The sequence below is a fragment of the Podarcis erhardii genome, assembly GCF_964252035.2.
Source record: "Podarcis erhardii genome assembly, chromosome: 16".
In the NCBI taxonomy this organism is placed as follows: Eukaryota; Metazoa; Chordata; class Lepidosauria; order Squamata; family Lacertidae; genus Podarcis; species Podarcis erhardii.
Genome location: NC_138514.1, coordinates 32,809,106 through 32,833,054, shown reverse-complemented (window position 1 = coordinate 32,833,054; position 23,949 = coordinate 32,809,106). Strand labels below are relative to the sequence as shown.

The 23,949-nt window shown below is 46.8% G+C and overlaps 1 protein-coding gene across 6 annotated transcripts in view; it reads right to left on the bottom strand.

Annotated features, from left to right (window-relative positions):
* The window catches only part of ACACA (acetyl-CoA carboxylase alpha), a 198,250-nt gene that overhangs the window by 128,432 nt on the left and 45,869 nt on the right, over nt 1-23,949 (bottom strand). For all 6 annotated transcript variants that reach the window (XM_081844038.1, XM_081844035.1, XM_081844037.1 and 3 more), the window contains 14 exons: nt 20,765-20,926; nt 19,225-19,388; nt 18,478-18,628; nt 17,446-17,549; nt 16,982-17,063; nt 16,359-16,504; nt 15,050-15,200; nt 14,118-14,252; nt 12,296-12,442; nt 10,998-11,186; nt 10,270-10,370; nt 9,032-9,120; nt 6,843-6,967; nt 2,717-2,830 (listed from right to left, as the gene is read on the bottom strand). In XM_081844038.1, the coding sequence (XP_081700164.1) occupies nt 2,717-2,830; nt 6,843-6,967; nt 9,032-9,120; nt 10,270-10,370; nt 10,998-11,186; nt 12,296-12,442; nt 14,118-14,252; nt 15,050-15,200; nt 16,359-16,504; nt 16,982-17,063; nt 17,446-17,549; nt 18,478-18,628; nt 19,225-19,388; nt 20,765-20,926 (1,860 nt within the window). The remainder of the gene's footprint in view (nt 1-2,716; nt 2,831-6,842; nt 6,968-9,031; nt 9,121-10,269; nt 10,371-10,997; nt 11,187-12,295; nt 12,443-14,117; nt 14,253-15,049; nt 15,201-16,358; nt 16,505-16,981; nt 17,064-17,445; nt 17,550-18,477; nt 18,629-19,224; nt 19,389-20,764; nt 20,927-23,949) is intronic.

Genomic DNA, 23,949 nt, shown 5'->3' with positions numbered 1-23,949 from the left:
AATAGTTCAAGGGCGAGGATAGCAATCCGGCGGAAGACAGAAAAGGTCACAGAGCGGCTTCAAACGCCCGCTCACTTTCAATGCTCATGCACTGGAATTAAGAGAAAGGAAAGGAAGCAGAGATTCACCTCCCTCACCTAAAAGATTATTATTTTTTTTAAAGAGCCAGCCTCCCTGCTGGAAGACTTTTTTGAATGGAAATTGGGGAGAGTGTGGAAGAAGGGAGCAAGGGAGCCGGGGAGGGAGGGAGAGGGACAAGCTACCAGGGGAGGAGAATTATTGTGAGGCAATTAGATCCTGTTTGGTCTTTTCCCCTCTCTCCCACTACTTTAATTATACAGAAAAGCCACTAGTGACGGAGATGGGCTTGAAGAGAGAACTCTCCAGGTGTGCATCTGGTATTTAAATTAGAACCCAAGGTAGATAACCTTGGTAAGGGGGTAGGATTGAGAGGGGAGGTGTGGGGACACAGACAAAATAAGAGTTTTATTTCAGGCCTTCTGAAAAAAGGGAGCAAGTGATTTCCATCAGTCCCTGGAGAGACGCTCAAGAGATACCACAGCTCCTTCGTTGGTGCAATGCATATCAGCAAATTTCGTCTTTGTTCCAAGAATCTCAGGCCAAAGGCAGCTTGGCTGTTTTTGTTTTCCCTTTTCCGATTTGGGTGTTGAACAACAGCAGGCAAATGGGACACTGAGCCGGAGGAACAGGGAGGAAAGGTAGCGTGACATCCTGTTTGCAACCACAGTCCTGACACAGGATCTGGAAACAGGAGAGGGGTGGCTCTTTCCACCTGTGGTTCCCCGCAGAGGTTGGTCTTTCCTGCCCCTCCAGATAAGTGCCTGGGCAGAGCCTTAGGTGCCAGCTGAAGGCCAAAGAGCACAAAGGCCTCCTGCCTTCTGGTTCTCAGCCGTGCCGGACAAACCCAATGCCACCAGTCCAAATCCTGCTGAGAAAGGAGCTGCTTGACTTCTGCCACTACACTCTTGCTTTTCAAGAAACTGTAGCCTTGCAGAGTGCACAGTATGATGCTCTTGGGAGCTGCACTAGAGCTGCATTAGGTGCTTTTCTTAAGGAAACGATGGGAGTTTGTTGATTATCTGGAACCAAGCAGGCAGTAGTGCACTTGCCTTCTCTCCTCCAACCCATTTGCCACCACCACCACCAGGGTTTCTTAATACACTGTCCTAAGGTGGCGGTGTTGCCTGTCGGCATCTGAGCACATGGAAGGCTGATGCCACATCCTGGCAAGGGGTGTTGCCAAGTCCCAGGCCTTGGCCCTGAGAAGCAGGTTTAGTGGCTGCTTCGGGGCAGCAGCTTTAAACTCGGGACCCGTAGTGCCTCTCAAGGCCCAAGTCAAGGAGTTTTGCAACGGTGGAGATGACTGTTCACCATATTTATTTTAAAAGCTCACTTTTAAAAGGCATTCACTCACTGTTCTGGAAAACAGATGCTTCACCCTCCCTACTTCCAATGTTTCTCCAAATTTCCTGGGAGAACATGGGCGGGAGGGGCAAAATTATCACTCCAAGGTTTTTTTAGGGTTTTTTAGTGCTGAGTCTTGTGGCTGTGTGGCAGCCCCATGATACCTCAAGTCCTGACCTCATGACATCACTATGAGATATTTGGGTTGGGGGTGCTGAGCACTGGCAGCCTCACTGCACCCTTTCTCCAACCTGGTGCCCTCCAGGTGTCGCTGGGACAATGGGATGGGCCGCCCCTGAGCAAAGAGATCAGATAAACTGATTAACGTGCAACTTGTTATTGATGATTTAGGGCAGGGACCTAAGGCCCATGGGCCACGGGGGTTGTTTAAACGGCCCCCGAATCGAGCCGCCCACTCGGCGAGTCCCCACACGCTGCACTAAACCACAGACGAGATCTGGCCCACGGAGCAATCTCCGCAGGAGTGAACCGGCCCAGGCAAGGTAAACCTTGTCAACCCCTGATTTAGGGTCAGGGATGGAACTCAGGCCTGGGAACCAGATGTGGCCCCCAGGTCTCCCTATCTGGCCCTTGAAAGTCCTTAGGACATTGCCCCTCCCCAGCCCTGCTCTGTGGCTCCACAGAGTGCTTCTGGCCAGCTAGAACCTGTCCTTGGAACTGCAAGGATGCCTCTTCCCTGCCTGGAAGGGTTGTCTGGGTGTACGTCAGCGTGCGTACCCTTCGGCAATTAATTAATTAATGCCACTTAATGCCAAAATCAATTTCTAAGCGGTTCGCAAAATACAAAAACCAGCCAAATATTAAACATCCATAATTAAAATGCACACTGAAAGAATCCTTTAGGAAGGGAAGCATCATATTCACTGGCTCTGGCCCCATGTGCTGCTGGCATTCAGCCACACACACACACACCCCGAAGCTCTTTTGTGGGAGGATATAGTCCCCAAGCAGATAAAGGCTCCCCCACCCCTGCTTCTGGTTATCTTGGAGATTGGGTTACTGGGAAAGGGCTCAGTGGGTAGAGCACCGGATTGGCAAGCGGAAGGTCCTTGGCATCCTCAGGTGGGGCCTGCCTAAAATCCTGGAGAGCCGCTGTGAGTGAGGGTGGACAATGCTGAGTTAGATGGACCAATGGTTTGGACAAGGCAGCTTCCTAGGCTCCTATGGATGCAGCAAAGAGGATGAAAAGGGGAGTCTGATCCTGCACTGAGAAGCAAACAAGAGGCCCCACCCCCACCCAGCCCCCAGCATGGAGAGAACAGCTTGGTACCTGGCGGGCCCGCAGGGCGACCTTGGCATTGGTGGTCTTGCTGAGCTGGGTCAGCTCCGTCAATATGTTAATGAGCTCGTCCGTCAAGGTTGGATCTCGTCCGCACAGCTGGTCCTGGAGAGGAGGAGGGGAGAAATATGGGGAAAGTGATTTGCAAACGTTTTGCCCAAGTGCCGCAGACACGGAAAGAGCGGGGAAGGTTGCAAAAGGCAGGGAAAAGTGGGGAAGGGTTCAAAAAACAACAGCAACAGCCCTCAAGTGAAAGAGCTTCATGGCTGAAATGGAAGGAGTTTTCCAATCCTTCTTATGGAAATAGCCCCTTCCATAAACACAAAGGATACACCCAAGCCATTGACAAAGAACGGATCACTATTATTATTTTTTAAGTCATTAATTAAAATATTTTATGCTTTAACGTTTGTTTGTTTATTGTGGTGCAGCACCATCCATAGACATAGTGCTGCTGCCTTGGAGTTGTGGGGGTGCTTTTTGTAACATAAAGGTGGGTCGAAAGAAAAGACATTGAACAAATGAATAAAACATTTAGCGCTTTATTCAGATCAAAATAATACAGAAGCAGAGGAGGCCTCCAGGTAGGGCTGAAACCTGGAGAGCTGCTGCCTGTCAGTGTAGGCAATACTGAACTGGATAGACCAATGGCATAAGGCAGCTTCCTATGTTTCTATGTTCCAATGTAAAATCCATACACTGGGGAGACTTTGCAGGGACATTACAATCTTGGAGCTGTGCTCTGTTCCCTGCTCAGCCTGGCCCACTCTGCAGCTCCTTTCCTTGATGTAGGCAAAACAGCCACTGTCACACACCTAAGACAGGAGGATCAGGGGAACTCAAGGATGTGGGGGGAGAACATCTGCAAAATGAGGACTGAGCATGCTCAGCACCCCCGAAATGGTGGCTGGCAATGGAATGGAGTGTCCTGAAAGAGGGCAGGGAAGGGGGTGTGGAATGGAGCACCCTGGAAATGGGCATGGCTCACATCCTTAGCAGGAACACTTGACATTGCACCTTTTTTTTAAAAAAAGGATTTTAATTTTTTGCGGGCTTCTGTTTTTACCTCTGCCTAGCATATGCTGCAGGCCACCACGACGTGGGCCTATTTGCAGGCTTCCCAGAAAGGCGCCTGGGCTGGCAACTGTAGGAAACAGAAGCAGCAACACTGGGTTTGGGGAACGGGTGGGGAGATGGGACCTTATTCTGGTCCAGAGTGGGGCTCTTGTTATAGGGCCTGTTTCGCAATCAGGGAGGGAAACAATAAGTCCCTTCCCGTTTTTAAAAATTCCTCAACTCACATAGGTGATCCAGGCGAAAATGGAAGGAAGGAAGGAAGGGAGGGAGGGTGTGTGTGTGTGTGTGTGTGTGTGTGTGTGTGTGTTTGGGACCAGGGAGAGAAGTTTAAAGCCCCTTCCTCCTCAAAAGAAGAAATCGCCAAGTGAACGACAACAAGAAAACAAAGCAGACCGGCGGCACTCTCATTGGCTCCGGCCTGCCCTGATTGGCAAAGGCGGCGAGCGAAAAAGCCTCAAACGGGTTCTTTGACAAGGCCTAACGCCTCCCCGGCACCCCCATGTAATTACACACTTGAGTGACTGGACTCTGAAGAAAATTGAAGGCCTGAGCTGCGAACAGCTGCCATTTTCTCTCTCCATCATGCCGGCATGATTACTTGAGAAATGAACAGCCCCGGCTCAAAGCTACTCCAGAATTCTCAGAGGAAATATGGCTCCGTGTTCAAATAATGAGATTCTTAAGGCAAGCGTTACTTACAATCACACCGCAAAAAAAGAGAGAGAAAGGAAGGGGGGAGGAGGGGGAGAGGAGGGGGGAGAGGGATTTTTTGTTTTGTTTTTTTAAAGCAAGGTATATCTTATAAATTAGTATTTAAAGAACCCGGGGACTGTCTGGGCAGCCATGTTACTTGTCAGCTGTTCTTATTAAAGAGAGAGGGAGGGAAGGGCTTTGGTTTTTAAAAATTGAGATTTGGCAATCGATTTTTTTTAGTGACAAGAATCCACAAAGTCTTTAGCAAAAAAAAAAGGTGGGTGGGTGAGCAAGGGGAGATGAGGGGGTTGGGAAGGAGAACTCCATTAATTAGCATCTTCGAAAGCATGACACAGACTATGATTGATGCCATCAATCCTGGTGTTAACTCTCCCACGTGACCCATAAAAAGGCATTTTCTTCACTGGTGTTATTTTTAAAATGAGCCGAAAGGGCTTTTCCCTCTCCCTCCCTCCGCTCCCCTTTTTCAGGAACTGAAAAACTGGGGTACAATGCCCATGTTTCAGATCTATTTTTTAAAGGTGGGTGGGATGTTAGCGCCTCATCTTACAGCAAATAAATCCAAACGCAGAACCTTTGGTCCTCCAGAGGTTGGTGAAGAGAAACTCCCCTTGGGCCATGCTTGCTGTGAGTGTTGGGAGTTGTAGTTCAGCAGCCTCCGGAAGGCCCAAAGGTTTCCCACACCTGCTTTGAGGCTTCTTGCCAGTTAAGTCCTACTCAGAGTAGACCTGCTGAAATTAATGGGCCTACATTGCTGATGTCTATAGACTTCCCCCTGCCTAGGATACAACCCAGAAAATATATGATGTACCGTATTTTTCGCTCTATAAGGCGCACCAGACCATAAGACGCACCTAGTTTTTGGAGGAGGAAAACAAGAAAAAAAAATATCCTGAATCCCAGAAGCCAGAACAGCAAGAGGGATCGCTGCGCAGCGAAAGCAGCGATCCCTCTTGCTGTTCTGGCTTCTGGGATAGCTGCGCAGCCTGCACTCGCTCCATAAGACGCACACACATTTCCCCTTACTTTTTTAGGAGGGAAAAAGTGAGTCTTATAGAGCAAAAAATAAGGTAATTAGACAGGCGCCACAGCTAGAGAGCAGAGAATCTGCTTGGCATGCACAAAGTTCCAGGTTCAATCCTTGGCATCTTCAGGTAGGCCTGGGAAGGACCCCCATCTGAAACCCCAGACAGCCACTGCCAGTCAGTGTGGACGGGACTAGCTTATATGGCAGAATGGTCTGACTCAGTATACAGCAGCTTCCCATGTTCCTTCAAGCTTTCCAGCTGTGCATCGAGTCCTGCAGATGCCAATTTGCACTTCGGGACAATGTGTTACATTTGGTATCGGAGCTGACTGCTGTGTCTGTTAGGGAGAAGAGAAGCCGCAGAGGCGCAAACTTTTCTTCCTTTCTTTTGTTTAATGCTATCTTATCATTTGTCCCAATGCCCTGGGTGGTCAGTACATGACACAGACCTCCAGATGTTGCTAGACTGCAACTCCCTCCCTTCCCTAAACACGGGCCGTGATGGCTGCTGGGACCTGGCAATCCAACAACATCTGGGAGGCACCCGTTTGAGGAAAATGGATACAGCGGCATCATTGTTTTGGGGTAAGTGGCAGCAGCGGCTGGTGCCCACTAGGACTGGTGGGGCAGAATACAGGGAGACCAGATGTTGGTGGAGTCAGAGCCAATGATAGACAGAGCCACTCCATGATTGGTTGTAAGTAAGATGACAGGCAGGTGGTTCCCCATTCACCCGAATGGACTAATCTCTCTTCCTCTCTCTTTCATATATACTCATGCATGTACAATTGCATACACACACACATATCCATTTAGATATGTTATTTGCAGCACCAGGAAAGAAAATCAGGGCAGGTATTTTGAATAATGTGTCAGCAGATGGCAAAGGCAACTGTTTAATCTGAATAAACTAAATCACAAGAAGCCTTCAGACAATGCGGTTCAGTTATGCTTTGTATGCTAAGTGAGAATCGGGACCCTTAATCGCTTATGCTTTTATGTCAGTGTTTTGGGCATGCTATAGCCTACGGCTGCAAAATGTAAATATTGATTGCATTCCATTATTTTCAAAAACAAACAAACAAAAAACCCTCCAAACCAAAATATGACTTACAGAAGCTTGCACACTAGTCAGAATAACTCAGGGACGTCTGTGCCCAGTTGCTGGCCACAGACTGTGTGTGTGTGTGTGTGTGTGTGTGTGTGTGTGTGTTTTAACAGGCTCCAGACAAGCAAACAAACCTCTGAGCAATGAATGGGGCTAGAAAAAGTCCAAAGAACAAAACCTCGTTGACTTACGATAAGCATTGTCACGAGAAGATTCTTCTTGGTGACTTGGGCATGGGAGAAGATGTAGTTGAGGACAGTGTTCATGTCCGTTTTGTTCTCTTCTCGAAGGGCGAAGACACATTTATCGTAGTGACCTGAGGCCAGAATGCAAGGTGTTATGTATATACGGAGGATCCTTAATCAGAGGCGCCTTAATAGAGATGTTACCTTACAGTAGATCAGAGAATTTGTCCATTACAGTATTGTCCACACAGATCACCAGTGGCTCTCCAGGTCTGAGGGCACTCCCATATTGTCAAAGGTAGATGTAGACCTACCAGTAGACCTCTGACTGCTTTTGCAGTGGATCCACAAGGTTTTCTTCTGTCTCCCAGTTGTAATAATGAATAGCGACAATGGCAATAACAAAACAGCTTCCCTCAGCTCCCACCCTGCCTCCCACGGCACTTGAGCTTGCTTTTTCCTCCTTCCTGGTGCTGGGAGAGAGCCCTGCCTCAAATCCTGGAAAGCTGCTGCTGGTCTGTGTAGACAGGAGTGGGTCAGATGAACCAACGGGAGGCCTCCTGTGTTCCTTCCAAAAACAGAGAAGGACATTCCAGTTCCGCTTACCTGTGGGGTTCGGGTGATGCAAGCCCAAAGCTAGCAACCTGAAATTGCCTGAGCCCAATAGGTATGTGGAACTCAAATGTCAGCAAAGTCAGCACCAAGAATTCCATAACTGGGGTGCTGCTGTGGAGAAGACCCTCTCTGTGTCCGGAGACTGGACCCCTAATCTGTCAGGTAGCTAGCCGTGTGCCTTATAACAAGCCAGAGCACTGGTCCACCTTGCTCAGCATTGTTTACACTGGCTGGCAGCAACTCCCAGGGTTGACAATGGAACGGACTCCCTCGAAAGGTGGTGGACTCTCTCCTTCACTGGAGGTTTTTAAGCAGAGTTTGGATGGTCCTCTGTCACGAATACTGTAGTCAAGATTCCTGTATTTCAGGGGGTTGGGCTAGATGACCATTGGGGGTTCCTTACAACTCATTCAAGATTCAAACATGAGTCTTTCCCAACCCTACCTAGAGAAGCAGGAGGCTGAGCCTGAAAGCAAATGTCCTACCACTGAGCTATGGCCCTTCCAAGGTGCACCCTCGGCTCATACAGAAGATGGCCAAGCCAAAAAGGCTCTGCAACAAACAGAGCCTGCTTTGCACACAAATACTTGTGCAAAGTGAGCCTCGAGGGGAAGGCGCTTGAAATGCCACCTATCTCCCTCCTTAGCCTGCCACCTCCCCATTCACTGCTCCTTAAGAGAAAAGCCAGAACGCTGGATTTTCCATTACAAGGTCATCTGCTGCACCAATCTGGAGTGGAAATTAATCTCCCAATTCTCAAGAAGAGGATAGCAAGGCTTGCAAAAAGGCGACAGCGAGAGGGTTTCCCCTCTACATATCCAGAACTGAGAGCTGTGCAGTCTGCTACTGCCACCTGGTGGCCATGGGCCACGGAAGGACATCAGAAGAGCCCTGCAGCTGACCAGGCCAGAAGCCCCTCCAGCATCCTGCTCTCACAGCAGCCAGCCAGATGCAAGCGCACGCACGCACGCACACACACACACACACACACCCATGGGAAGCCCACAAGCAGGACCTGAGTGCAGCAATAGCGACTCTCCCCACTTGTGAGTCCCAGCGACTGGTATTTAGAGTCAGAGTGCATCCATGAATTTGTCTGCTCCTTTTTAAAAGCCATCAGAGTCCAGGAGTTACAAATCATTTTAGGTTCACAAACACATGTGGATTTTTCATCAAGTGCTGTGGGTGCTCCTCCACTCAGGTCTCTTTTCCAGAATGGTTTATAATCAGTCCCTCTTCCCAGGCAACTCTGCAGCTCCTAACTGCACCCTTAGCTAAGTACAGTTCATAGGATTCTCTGGGGGAAGCTGCGACTATTTAAAGTGGTAGAATAGTACTTTAAATTATGATACGGATGGAGCCTAGCTCCTGCATGGAGTTAACTTGTATTTAGCATAAGTTGCCACCTGGTGGCCAGACTTTTTCTTGCAACACTTCTATCCAAGCTGCAAAATAAAAAGATTAAAGAAAGCATACAGCCACGCTGTGCTTGAGCCTCACACTTTGGCCGTCTCCACCCTCCATCAAGTCCCCTCCACCCACAACCAAAACTTTGCATCTTGAAGCTGTGTGAGACTTACCGTGCTGAAACTGAGTTTCCACCTTCAGGTATTGTCGTAGCAAGTCCATGACTACAGTCTTCATGTGCCCTCGGTTGCCACTCCGGTACCTATAATGAAAAACCCCAAGTGAAGCAGCTAGCCCTCATGATCATATGATTCTGGACTCTGTCAAGCTCTCCAGCGACAAAACTCAAGTAGACTGGGTGCTCTAAGAATCCAAGTGCTGGGTCCATTATCCATGACTGAATCCCTTGATCTTGTAGCAGAGCATGGTGTAACAGAGTTGAGATGGAATGGACCCTAACAAATGGAATCTCCACCCGGTCTTCATTTTCTAGGATTAAAAAGGGGATGGGACTCCCAACATACAGCAGCCTGCTTTATGTGTCACAATAAGCCAAAACACGGTTTTGTGCAAATCGAAAAGTGTGCAGGCTCCCAGAGGGGAGATCTCAGTGGAGATCACAGCCACTTTGCACCTCACTGGCCATTTTGATGCTGCAGTAAACCATGGTTTGGCTTAAGTTAGCATGTTGTCCAATCCCAGGGTTTAACTCTCCTAGGTGAACCAAAAGTCATAAACCAGACGAAAAACCTTAGCAAATCTTGTGGTTATTCTGGAAGGAGAGAAACCACATGCCCTAGTTCAGGTAACTTGCTGAAGTCAAACCATGGTTTAGCTAAGTATAGCAGCAGAATGACCAGTGATCGGGGAGGGGCATTAATGTAGGGGTGGGGGGAACCAAGGACTGGGGAGGAACAAAACAGCCACAATCTCCTCTCCCAAAGTCTGCATGTTCCTGCTAAGCCATAGTTTAGGGGACCCCGGTTACAACCAAGTGGTGAACCAAGCAAATAAATTTCTTACAGGAACAGGTGTTGAGGGAGGGAGAAAGGGTGGAGCAAATCTGCCCAGTAACTCCAATGAAGGTTCAATGATGAGAAGAGTCCCACTCCTACTATATTAGGAGCCAGGGGCTCAGCAAGACTTCCCTGAAGCAAAGGCAAGGTTTTGGAGCTCTGAGAGCCCTTGCATGCTGGCTGCTCTCATCTGCGGGAGTTTTCGGAACAAGAAGGACGCTGCATTAGATGGCACAACTCCACACTCCTTGTCGCCTTTGCAGTTGGCCCCCTAGGTGTACTTGCTATTAGGGTTCCTATCCGGGAGCAGGAGGAAGCATACAGATAGCCCTCCCAGTTATGCCAATGGGCACATCTCTGCCCTCACCCTGATACACTTCTGACACCAGGCTCACCTCTGCACCAGCTGCACGATACTCTGGGTGTTCATGAAGAAGACCTCTCGCTCTGATTTGCGGTTCAAGGTGGCCGCGTGACTGTCCAGGATGTTGGCGATCTGGGGGAGGGAAGGAGAGAAGCGTGAAACCAGGGATGGGGAACCATGATTCAAATGCGGGGTCCCGGGCCTCGTTAAATGGCCTTTGGATCTCTCCCAAGGCTGCACCTCTCAGGGGCCCTACTCTGCACCTCCTCCAGGGGTTTTGCTTGGCTGGAATGAACTCTGACAATGCCTCTTCCTTGCATGGGTGGAGGAGACAGAGAGGCATGTGAATGTGTGTTAAACTAGCCTGCTGTACACAAAGTAAAATTTGCATGAGTGCCCCTGGCCACTTTTCCGTCTGGCTCCGCCCAGCACTGGCAAGCGCCCCCTCGGAAGGGAACACATCCCTTAGGCTGAGAAACATTCCCCGCCCTTGGGTCCAAAAGCACATGAGGCAGCTACGCTGCTCAAGTTAAGCAGGTCTCGGCCTGATCAGTGCCTGGATGGGACACCACCCAGATATAGTGCCTTGAGTTCCACGACAGAAGAAAGACGAAATATAAATGTAATCTAAAAAATGTGCATACGCCTTTTTGGACACCGCCCTGACCCTCTCTTGGCAAGTCCCATTCCACCCAGCATCCCAAAACAATTGCCCCTCCTGCTCTTTCTGCCGCACTGCAAAGTACTTTCCCCGCTTACTTGCTGGCTGGGAAACTGGCAGAGGACGGAAGTGATGTTGCTGGCATACTGGGCCATTTCCTTTTTGATGGATTTCTCAACGTTGGGAGGGATCCTCCCGGAAACGCTCGTCATGATGTCTTGAAGTTCCAGGAGAGGCAAGGAGGGATCTCGGAGGGTCTTCATCAACCGCTCGACCCAGTCTTTCAGCTGGATTCAAAAAAAGAAAAGGAGGAAGGAAGATGAAGGATATTTCTTCTGGTTTTTAAAAGGAGTGGGGAAGAGAAGAGGAACATTGGAAGCTGCATAGAGATTTCAATTATCAATATATGTAGAAATTTATATTCAGCATGTCAGTGTATTATGTGTGGTTTACAGATTGTATGCACTGTCTTTTGTAGTTTAAATAAATCATCATAATCATTATTTTTATACCCCACCCAGCTGGCTGTAAAACATATTACAAATAAAAATCCATTTCAAAACTTGTTTGTTGTGCTTCCCAAAGGACAAACTGTATTTCTAATAAAATAAATAAATGGAGAAACGCCATGGTGCATCTGTATAGCAGCACAACCGGATGCCTTCATCTGCCCCCACTGCAATAAAACAGGTCTCTCCTGTATCGGTCTCTACAGCTACAGCCATAGCAGACGCTGTAACTGTCCAGCTGTTTGGCTTTACCCCTGAAAGCGCACTCTTCCATTGTCTCCCAAGACATACAGATGCCGACCATAAATACATATTAGATATTTATAATTATTTATGTATCAATGAAAATAAATGGCTTGAGAATTGTCAGAGACAATTCTCAACACTGTAAGAGATTCCTTGAGACACATGTAATAATTTATTTTGAGCATCTGAACATATGATGTGTGATTTACAGGTTGCATCCATTATATTTTATAATTAAAAAATAAATACACTGAGCCTGTTTCAAACCCTGTTTAATCGTGATGGCTTCGAGAGCTAAGAGTTCCAAAAACCATACTGTATTTCAAATAAAATAGATGTGTATTAGATTTTTACATTCATTTACAGATAAGCAGAAATTTAAAGGCAGGCAACTTCTCAGAGATTATTTTCTGCATCCCCTCCCCCAAACTCTTATCCCATTGCCCCTCGAAAAACTCAAACGCCGCAAGAGTTTTGCAAATAGCAAATAATATGCAAATCACAATATACAAACACTTATTCCAACGGAAGGATTTAAATGTAGAGAGACAGTTAAGAACTCAGGCACTTGTATCACACAGTTTTGAAGCCCCCATTGCACACAACAGGGGGGAGAAGGAGAGGGGGGGTGCCAGTGGTACCTTGCAGCCAAAGAAGGGCTCTGGAAGGCAGTATCCATTCATGACATTCACGAGGTTGTCAAGGACATAGTGGAAGACGCGGTGAAGTTTCTCTCCCCGGAGCGCCGTGCTCTGGATCTGTGGCAAGGCCCCCGTGTGGAACTCAGCCTTGGGAGACCAACGAAGACACAATTATCACAAGGGGGAAACCATGGCTGCCGTGTGGGATGGAATAGCCATAAAGATTCTTCCTCCCCCCCCCCCATTCATCTTTATTGGGTTTTTTACAACAGAAATGCTTACTTAATGTAAGATCACAATATGAAGTTTCAATTTCTTGTTGGTATACAAATGTTTCCAAATCATAATAAAGAAAAAACAAAAATATATTCTTTGTCATTCGACTTATTGATGTTCTAATTACTTCTGACTTCCCTCCCCTTCTTACTTGGTTCTTTTAAAGTCCTTGGTTGGATGCCTATCATTGTTGGTAACGAGCTTATCCGCTACTTTTTGATGTTTCTCATTACAAGAGTTAATCTAAACCAGTCAAAAATTTTAATTCTCCGCAGTGGTCTTTCAGGTATTGTTTAAATGTATTCCAATCTTTGCTAAATTTTTTGTTTCACTTGATCCCTTATCTGTCCCGTCAGTTTATCCATCTCAGCATATTCAATCAGTTTGATCTGCCAATCTTTTACTGATGGTATCGTCTCGCTTTTCCAATTCTGTGCAATCAAAAAAACCCCTTGCTGCCACGGTGGCGTACATAAATAATTTCTTTAGATCTCTTGGGATCTCCCTAAAAGAAACGCCTCAGGTTTTTTTGGGAATGAGACTTTAAACATCTTTTTCAACTCGTTATAAACTGAGTCCCAAAATTCCTTCATTCTTTTACAAGTCCACCAGATATGATACATGAATCCCATTGCCTCCTTACTTTCCAGCATCGATCTGAATTATTTTTGTACATCATCGCTAATTTCCTTGGTGTTATATACCAGCAATAGAAGACCTTCCTGTAGTTTTCCTTAATAGAATAACAAGCAGTAAACTTAAGATCTTCCCTCCAAAGTTTTTGCCAATCTGAGAGTTGTCTGTTATGGCCTGAATCTCTTGCCCACTTTACCATGGCAGATTTTACCTCCTCATCCTTCACTGACCACTCTAATAAAATTTTATACATTTTAGACAGTGTTTTATCGTCATTATATATCAAGTCTCTTTCAAACCTTGAAAGTTCTTTATTAAAGCCCTTTTTTATCTTGTTTGAATAGGTCATGGATTTGGTAGTACTGTAAGCAATTGGTCACTCTACTTTTTATTTCTTCAAAGTTCTTGAGTTCTAATTGGCTACCTTCTTCACAGATAATTTATGTATATGTAACCCAATCATTCACCATGTTAACCTTTTTTACTGTCATGGCGATAGCCACCAGGGTGTCTTTTGTTCCAGGATACCCTTGTTTTTTAACCAGGACTTATTACATGGTTTGTAAAGTCTCTGTGGCCTTTTCCTTGTCATAACATAACTAAGCATGCCAACCAAATTGATTGTTAAAGCCCTCTAGATCTAATATGTCAGTGTTTTTTAATACTAGCCATTCCTTAATCCAAGATAGGTATGCGGCTTCATGATACAGCCATAAAAATTCACTGCCAGGATTGAACTGCTACACCAACTGTTCCCACCTACTCAGGCTGGCCTACTGGGTGCTAAAACACTTCCTGTTTCAGCTGGAATTTGCCCCAGGCAACATCGGCTCGGCCCTTCGGCACCAGCTCTCAGGAACTGACTCTCGGGCTGCCCTCCCAAAGCTGCCTCTGCCCCCCAACCCCTCACCTGCTGAACTCGGCTCGGGTCATCAAGCTGCAGTTTGGCAATGATGCAGCCGGGATCGAGCGCTGCACCAGCCCGCTTCACGTAGTGGATGCAGCCTGACTCCACGGCAGTCAGAGTCATCACCATCTTCATCACCTGGGAGGCGAGGAAAGACAAAGCAATGCGTTCAGATTTCCACGGTATTTTGCTTTCCTTTCTCTCCCTCCCCACCACCCATACAGTCTGAACTACCAAAAAGCTAGTTCCAAAAATCCATATTTAATTACTTCATAAATGCTTAGACAGAAACTTCCACAGAAAGTCAAGGGCCTCAAGTGCTAAGGAGAAATTTAGCAAAAGTTTGCATTTGCAATCGCTGGAACCAGTTCATTTTCACATCTCCCAGTTTGCCTATTACTTGAATCCTAATCAAAGGCACATCATTATCAAGCCATGATATACAGGCTTCTGGGATTCTGTTGCTTATACTGAGCGTTTCTGGTGAAGTCTGCAAAGTGAGGATGCGCCGAGAATGGAAACAAAGGAGAAAAACGCTTCTCCAAGCATTTCCAAATATGTACAGTGGTTGCCAACGACAGATTCAGGACCGGTACACATCATTCCTCAAGTCATTTTGCAAAAAGGAATCATTCCTCACAGGGGAATGTTTACCTCCCGCTTCCATTTGTACCCATCCAATATTTTATTGCTTTTCTGTCCTTTCGTTTCATTGCTTATGGTTTTATTCTTGATTCTAGCTTGTTATATCCGCGTTGTACTTTCAGCATTTCCATTTGCACAATATGATCCCTAGCATAGCTTTTGATCCCCGTCTGAATTGTTGGCAAAGGCTTTTAGCCGCAAGCAACAAAAGTTTGACCTGAGCAGAGGAGCACAGATGGTCCTTGAAGAAGGCAGAGCCCAGCAGGGCCAAAAGGGAGGGGGGGATTTACCTCGATTTCGGCATAGCACTGGCCAGCAAAGACATGCCCTCCGTCTTCCACCACGTACTGGATGAGCTTCCCCGCTGAAGGCGAACGCAGGATGGACGGGTCATTCTCCTTCTCAAAGACGCAGGTCTTGTTGCCAATAGTGATGCGGTACCTAAGCAATGAGGCACAAAGGCAGCGAATGAAAACAGCATCAACATCTGCCTTATTGTGACCCCAGGCCTTTGGTCCATTCAACTCGTATCGCTACACTGAAAGGCAGGCAGCGGTCCTTCCCAGTCCTGCTTGGAGATACCAGGGATTGAACTTGGGACCTTCTGAATGCAAGGCAGAAGCTCTATTGCTGAGCTCTAAAAAGCTGCCTTACGCCGAGTCAGGTCACTGGGTCTATGTAGCTCAGTATTATCTATGCTGAGTGGCAGTAGCTTTTCATTGATTTCAGGCAGAGAACAGACCCGCCTGGGGGACTGAACCAGGGACTTCCTATGTACAAGGCAAACCCTCTGCCACTGACCTACGGTGCTTCCTCTAAAAATAAAACAAGATTCTAGTCCCCATGGTTCTCAACTAGGAGCTAATTTAAACAGGAACATAGGAAGCTGCCTTATACCAAGTGGCCAGCTTTACATCTGCGGGAGTCATTTTCGACTCACAGCTGTCCGTGGAGGTGCAGGTTAATTCCGGGTGCAAGGCAGCTTTCTACCAGCTCTATTTGGCACACCAGCTGAGACCCTACCTGCCTGCACCCTGTCTCACCTGAGTGGTACATGCCCTGGTTATCTCCCACTTGGACTTCAGCAATGTGCTCTACATGGGGCTACCCTTGAAGGTGACTCAGAAACTACAACTTGTCCAGAATGTGGCAGCTAGGCTGGTGACTGGGAGCAGCCACTGGGACTATAGAACACCAATCCTGAAGGTCTGAAAGACCTACATTGGCTCCTGGTACGTTTCCGAGCACAATTCTTTTTCCTTCTTCTTTTGCCAAATATTGGTTTACCAAATTTTTAGCAAACCAATGCTAAATTACATCAGATTTCATACAGGTTTTTTCCAGTAAGTTGACTTCCAGCTCTTTGTCCTAGATGCTTTCACCCATTGCCGCTTGATATTACATATTTATTTCTAAACCGAGTGCAATTCAGAGTGCTGGTGCTGACCTTTAAAGCCCTAAAATTTGCTAAGCATGCATAATTTGTAAAGAATGCAGAATATTTGACAGAGGCTTGTTGCTTTCAACACAGGAGTATACCCAGAGTTGATCATCAGTGACCATGAAAATATTCATGGGGGAGACGGGATGGGACGCTACCTGTCCACTTCCTCTTTCATGTAGGTGGTGTAGCTGCTGCCATCGTAGGACAAGAGCAGCCCTCCATCGCTCAGCCGGTGAACATCCACCTCCACGCAGGAGCCGTTCATGATGACGACATAGGAGTTTGGAGACTGTCTAGTCACCTGTAAGGGCAGGAGGAACAAGGGATGAAGATGGACTCCCAAAGCTCATGTGAAACCTTTGGTTTTGTGTTACCTGGTTTAGGCTTTTGGGGGTGGGGAGGGGAGAGACAGTGGGGTAGCATCCAGCTTAGTCCTACTCAGAGTATTTAAATTAATAGACCTTGTTACTCTTGTCTATCCCCCCCCCCCACGCCATGGGTCTACACTGAGCAGAATTATCAGTGGATACAGCCAGTGTTTCCTGTCCCTGTACAAGTATTGCTCCCCCTCAATGGGATGTGCAATAAAATGTTGCAGCGTAAAGAGCTCCCGTTTTACGAAGAACTACCGTAAGCCACTCTCGAGTCCATGGGAAGCAAATCACAAGAAATGAATGACCCCCCATTCCGCATTTACATGGAATCTTCACCAAAATATACCTTTTGCACTTGGTGGCCACGGGATCCCACTCTTAACAATCTCCTGTGAGGCACATACCTTCAGCACGTATTTCTTTCCTTCATAAATAAGTTCCACATCCACTGTGTTCAGCAGCGTATGAGCAGGTAAGACTTGGCCCCTGAAAGTGTATTGTGAGGGGAAGGAAATTAACGACTGTATAACTAACTCTCATCCCTGGGATACTTGGCAGCAGGAGGAGGGGGGAACCACTGGAATTAGTTCGCTCTGACCATCACTGGCTCTGGCTTCACCTACTGATGAGGGTCCCTGCTTTGCACGCGCACACACACACACACACACACACACCACCCGTCCAAATGGGAAACCCATGCTTCAGCATCACAGCAAAGTCCAGCATCCCATTTTGCACAGCAGCTAACCAGATGCCTCTCCTGGGAAGCCCACAAGCAAGTCACGAGCGCAACCCAGCATAACCCCCTGCTCCCCTGTGAACTGGAAGCTTGTTTCCTTTTCCAAGTTCCTAAAGGGCTTCGCCTCACCTCTCTAAGGAGTGGAGGAAATTGGAGACGCTGTTCCGAAAGCCCACGTCAGCCACATGCAGAGCCCCACACACAACTCCCAGCATGGTGTCTGGTCTCTCTGCCTAGAAAGAAAGGGAAGGGAAAAGAGGCGGGAATAAACGCAGACAGTTTGCCAGTCCAGATTTAACTGGCAGTATTCTATGAGAGCATAACGTAAGAGCTTGATCAGGCCAAAGAGGGCCCATCCACTTCAGTACAGTGGTACCTCAGGTTAAGAACTTAATTTGTTCCGGAGCTCCGTTCTTAAGCTGAAACTGTTCTTAACCTGAGGTACCACTTTAGCTAATAGGGCCTCCCGCTGCCACTGCAATTTCTGTTCTCATCCTGAAGCAAAGTTCTTAACCTGAGGTACTATTTCTGGGTTAGCGGAGTCTGTAACCTGAAGCGTCTGTAACCCAAGGTACCACTGTATCCTTTTCTCACAGTGGACAACCAGAAGACCACAAAAGAAGCCCCCAAGAAGGACCTGACGGCAACAGCAGCTCTGCCCGCCTACGATTCCAGGCAACTGGAATTCAACGGCATACTACCTCTGACAGTGGAGGCAGAACATAGCTGTACCCTCCACAAATTTATCTAATTTTCTTCTAAAGCCATCAAAGTTGGCTTCTTATTTACACCCTTCTTCTTTTGGCTAACAAAATGCCTGGCAGCATTTGAAATCCATCTCAGATAACAATACACTGGGGGTATATATATATATATTTTTAAGGGGGGGGACAGGGGGTCTCCCTACCAGTTGACATTTTATATATACGCTCCCTAGGCTGGTGAAGCGGAGTCCTATTACCTCTGGAGGGCCAAAGGTTTCTCAGGTCTGATTTGGGGCTTTAGAGAGTTATCTCACGAAGCAAAGAAGGAAACGAAGGAGAGAGGGAAACTGATGATGAAAGCTACAGCATCTTGCATCTCGTTGTTAAGGGAAGATGAATTTTTGAAACCAGAATTTTAGGGGCAGGGGAATCCAGGGGGAAATGAACCAAGCCACACCTGCACTTTCTCTGCAATCAGCCGGTCCAGCCAGCCAGTATCAATGCAGTTTTGCTGAAAGCTCTCCGTTTCCAGCAGCTTAATCAAGTACTCCACTGTGGTCCGGAAGTCCCCCCGGATGGAAAGCTCTTTCAGGGCCACGACCATGTTCCTGAAGGGGTGAGAAAAGGGGTGCAGTTGAAGGTAAACCACCATCTTGAATACAGTACTTGTTGTAGCAATTGTAACGTGCTGTGCTAGATGTTGCATGGTTTTAAAATAACATTTTTATTACTTATTTTATTTCTTCCCTTCCGTTCTCTGTTTACAATTTGCATCCCATAGGCATTACGAACTACTTATTCTGAGTAAGACTGAGCTGGCTACAACACTATGTCATTTAAGATCCCACAAAGCAGGTGTGGGGAACCTTGAGCCTTCCAGAGGCTGCTGAACTACAACTCCCATCAGCCCCAGCAAACGTGGCCCCAGTGGTCAGAGAAGATGAGAATCACTGTTTGAGAACATCCGGAGGGCCAATTGTTCCCCGGACTTGACTTAAAAGATAGGTTTGGTTTTATTTGCTGTAGAAATGTAACAGAATGCTCTGCAATCCATTGAGGGTTAGCATGGCCAACTCCATAGCAGTCAATCTTCTGGATTGCAGGGGATTCATATAGACATGGACCAACACTAGGCAGGGTACTTTCTGCCCTGGGGTATTCCCCCAGCCCAGCCCATTAATGAGCTGCAGTCTTGCCTACTTACGAGATGGCTTCCTCGCGGTTTTCTCCCCAGGAGAAACAGTGACCAAACTGCGAGTCAGCAAACTCGTGAAGTCCTCCGGCAGCAGCAACACTGAAATAGCCCCAGACGTTCTTGTTGCTGCGGAAGTTCAGCTCTTGGACAGTTCCAGAACTGGGCTTGAACCCCTAGATTACAAGAGGGAGCATTCACATGTAAATAACCTGTGTGCACACTCTCCTGGGGTGGGACACACAATTACAATCACAGAGCAATGAAACACAGAAATACAAGTTATTATCCTCCCTACGTTCTGGGAAGGACTGCATTCGATTCTGGGACAGTGGTCACAAACTTTGGTTCTCCAGACTCAATCTGAGATGGCCCATTGGTCACAGAATCATAGAACTGTAGAGTTGGAAAGGACCCTGAAGATCACCCAGTCCAACTCCCTGCAATGCAGGAATATGCAGCTGTCACATACAGGGATCGAACCTGCAACCTTGGTGTTATCAGCACCACACTTGGCTCACTGACCCTTAGGCACCAGGCGAAAACATTCCTATTCAACCTAGCCTTTGGCTGATTGACATCTGATGCCCTTTTAAATGTGTTGTGGGAGGGTAAATGGTTTGCTTTTTGTTCTTATTTTTATTATGTATTTTGTGTTTTTTATATTGTGATTTTATGTTGTGAATGGAGATCTACAGATGAAGGATGCTACAGAAATTTAATGAACAACAACAATAATAAAAGAAGTGTCTTGATGTTGAGAGCCTCATGCGCTTTTCCTACTGTCTCTGAGCAAATGAGCAATACCTGAAATGTACTGTTGGTTCATCCCCCATACTTACCACAGATCTGCATTGTTTTCTGAGCTAGAATATCCTTTTCTAAACAAGGTTAGTGGGGAGGCCAAGTTACCCAGTACAGTGGCAGAAACTTTAACTTGTCAGATGGTGCAAATCCTCACTCATCAATGTAGTTGGACATCCTTGGGCCAGAAACTGTCTCTTAAACTTACCTACCTCACAGGGTTGTTGTGAAGATAAACTGGGGTGGGGGGAGGAGGCAGCAGCGGGGAAGGAAAAGAAAAGCTTGCATATTTTAACACAATAGTAAAGGAAAGAAAAACATTGGAAGACGAACACGAGTGGAGGGAAGTCACAATGGTGCAATAAGGAAATTAGATAAATATATTTGATATATAGATATAGATATAGATATAGATATAGATATAGATATAGATATAGATATAGATATAGATATAGATAGATACACTATGTAATGTAAAGAATGATGATAAGTGTAACTGAATGTAATATTGCAAAATTAAATGGGGGGAAATAAAATAAAAAATAAAAGCTTGCAAAACTGCCTTTTGCTCTTTCAAAGGAAAAGCAGACTAGAAGTGTCATTTATTAATACATATTTGTGGCTATCAAGATTAAAACAATTTTCACGTGTCTTATGAATATACTCATGGGGACTGTAGGACTCAGTATACCACCATCAACCACAACTTAGAAAAGAAGAAAAGGAGGAAGAAATAACTTGCAGTCACCTCATCGGGATTTTCACTCGTGATGCGGGCAGCAATCACATGACCCCGCGGACAAGGCACATGGGCAGAATTCTCAAAGTCAATAGGGCTGTCCCCCCAGGGAGACACTCCATACATGATTCGGATATCCTTGATCCTGTGGAGGGGAATTCCCATGGCAATCTAAGAAGAAGAGAAATAATGACACTTTTCAAATTTAATTGCATGCCACTAAACAGATGAACATAAGAAGTGATCCATCATTCACATATAGGCAGCTTGCTGTATATGCTTAGTCCATCTGGCTCACTATCGTCTTCCCTCCAACAGCCACCTGTGCCTCAGTGGCAAAGCATCTGCTTTGCATGCAGAAGGCGCCAGGTTCAATCCCCAGCATCTCCAAGAAGGACGAGGGGAAAAGATTCCTGTCCAAAACCCCAAAGAATCACTGCTGATCAGTGCGGAGAAGCCTTTGTAAACATGACGCCCTCCAGATGTTTCGGACTGCAACTCCCCTCGGCCCCAAGTAGCAGCAAGCCAATAGTGTATCAATGCATGGAGCTATCCTGTACAGTGGGCGCGAGGAACCTTTGTCCCTTCGGATGCTGCTGAACTACAACTGCCATCAGGCCCAGCAAGCATGGCCAGCAGCCAGGCATGGTGGGAGTGGTAGTTCAGCAACATCTGGAGGGAGAGAGGTTCCCCACACCTGCTCTGCAGAAACAGCCCATTTGTGTTTGGCCCAGTGTTGACTGCTTTGACTGGCAATCACCAATGTCTTTGTCAAGGTGTTTACTAGATGAAAACTGTTAAGTTGTGGGTGAACATATCAGATGACACAGTGATTCTTCAAAACAGCTCTTGTTTATTCACAGGCCAGAACAGAACAGAACAGAACTGAAGGGTTCAGCCAGCCTGCTTATATAGAGCTCCACTACAATGCTACAGTAGCAACTTTCTGTAACTAGCCAATCACTGAACGGTCACTTTCAATCCCCTATTTGCATATGCGGACTTGAGTGAAAACTATCTACAGTATCCCCCTGCTGGCCCAGGGTGAGAACTTCAGTACATAACAAAAACCAAGAAACACGAACAGAGAAATGGCCTGCTTACTAACGACATCCAGACATAAAAACATAGGAAGCTGCCTTATACCGATTCAGACCACTGGCTCACCAAGCTCAGTATTGTCAACACAGACCGGCAGCAACCCTCCAAGGCTTTCAGCAAGAGACATTCCCGACCTTACCTGGAGATGTCAGGGATTGAACCTGGGACATTCTGCATGCAAAGCAGACGCTCTGCCACTGAGCCACAGCTGCAGGCTCTCCCCACCCCACAAATTCAGCATCTCTCCCCTTCCCCAAATTTTTAGCATAGAGCCATGCCACTGGGTCAAACTGCCCCCAACTTCCAAATATACACTAATCAGATGGAGCGACAAGAATAGGCCAAGGAAGCATGGGTTTGAGTCCTTGGCCAGCTGCGAAGCTCACAGGTGGTCTTGGGCCAAGTGTCATCTCTCAACCTAGCTCACCTTGCAGGGTTGTTGTTGGGGGCAAAATATAATAACATCCGAGACGAGGAACCTGGAGCGCCCTGGATGTAGTGGACTACACCTCCCATCAGGCCCAGCCAGCATGACTAAAAGATGAGGGATGATGGGAGTTGTAGTCCAACAGCATCCGGAGAGCTACAGGTGTTTCCCACTCTTGGAAAATGTCTATCAGGCTAGGTGGTTAAACCTGAGGCTGCTTTGACACTGCATCCCCTCCAAAGGAAAACCCAACACAGGGTGACATAAGCCAGTCTCAGAATGGACCCTGTGAAGTTAATAAGCATGGCTGGCTTAGTGCTGTTAATTTGAACGTGAGTGGAACTTAGCTGGATACAACCCACGCACTCGGAAACACACCCGAGGATTTGCAAAGAGCCAGGGAGCAGCCCTCTTAGGACTCACTAGGTAACATTTTTGCAAAACCAAGTCTCTCCGCTATCGGCATTCCAATCTTGTCCCAGCTGTAGCAGCGATTACATGACTCAGTTCTTACGACACTGGGGGATGGAGACTCAGAAGACTTCTCCCCTACTTCCCCGCCTCCCCCCCCCCAGTCGGCTCCCGTAGAACCAGTTCTTTCACGCAGCAGCTTTGTAGATGGGGCCCAGGCTTTGCTACCCATCACATCCTTCCACAAGAGCAAAGGGTGGGGGGCAGAATGCTGCATGTGCCAGGAGGCAGCTGTTTCTACCTGTCTTGCCCCACCCTTGAGCCCAGAGAGCCTTCCTATATCAGGAAGCTTTTAACTTATGATGTCTTATAACAGGCTTCCTCAAACTCGACCCTCCAGATGTTTTGAGACTACAATTCCCATCATCCCTGACCACTGGTCCTGCTAGCTAGGGATCATGGGAGTTGTAGGCCGAAAACATCTGGAGGGCCGAGTTTGAGGAAGCCTGTCTTATAATATTTTTTATATGTGTTGGTAGCTGCCCAGAGTGTCTGCGGCAACTCAGCCAGGTGGGCGGGGTACATTATTATAATATATATTATTATATCCAGATGGAACATCATTATTATTATTATTATTATTATTATTATTATTATTATTATTACAGTGGTACTTCGGGTTACAAACGCTTCGGGTTACAAACACTTCAGGTTACAGACTCCACTAACCCGAAAGTAGTACCTCGGGTTAAGAATTTTACCTCAGGATGAGAACAGAAATCGTGCTTCGGCGGCACAGTAGCTCCAATAGCTAAAGTGGTACCTCAGGTTAAGAATGGTTTCAGGTTAAGAATGGACCTCCGGAACGAATTAAGTACGTAACCAGAGGTACCACTAAAGGAGCTGCTTCCAGGCAAACTTGGAAGAAGTATTTTTAGGCTGAGGCTTTTTTTGTGGGGAGGTACAGTGGTGCCTCGGTTGTTGAATGTAATCTGTTCCAGAAGACCGTTTGGCTTCCGAAACGTTCAACAACCAAGGCTCATTGAGAAAATGGAGAAACACGCCTCGGAAGACGTTTGACTTCCAAGGCACATTCAAAAATGGAAGCTATTACTTCCAGGTTTTTAGCATTCAAAAACCAAAGCATTCAGCTTCCGAGATGCTCAAAAACTGAGGTTCCACTGTATTTGATCACCAGTGTCATCAGCTTTGGGGCTGCTTTTGGACATGAAATTACTGGATATTTTTATGACCC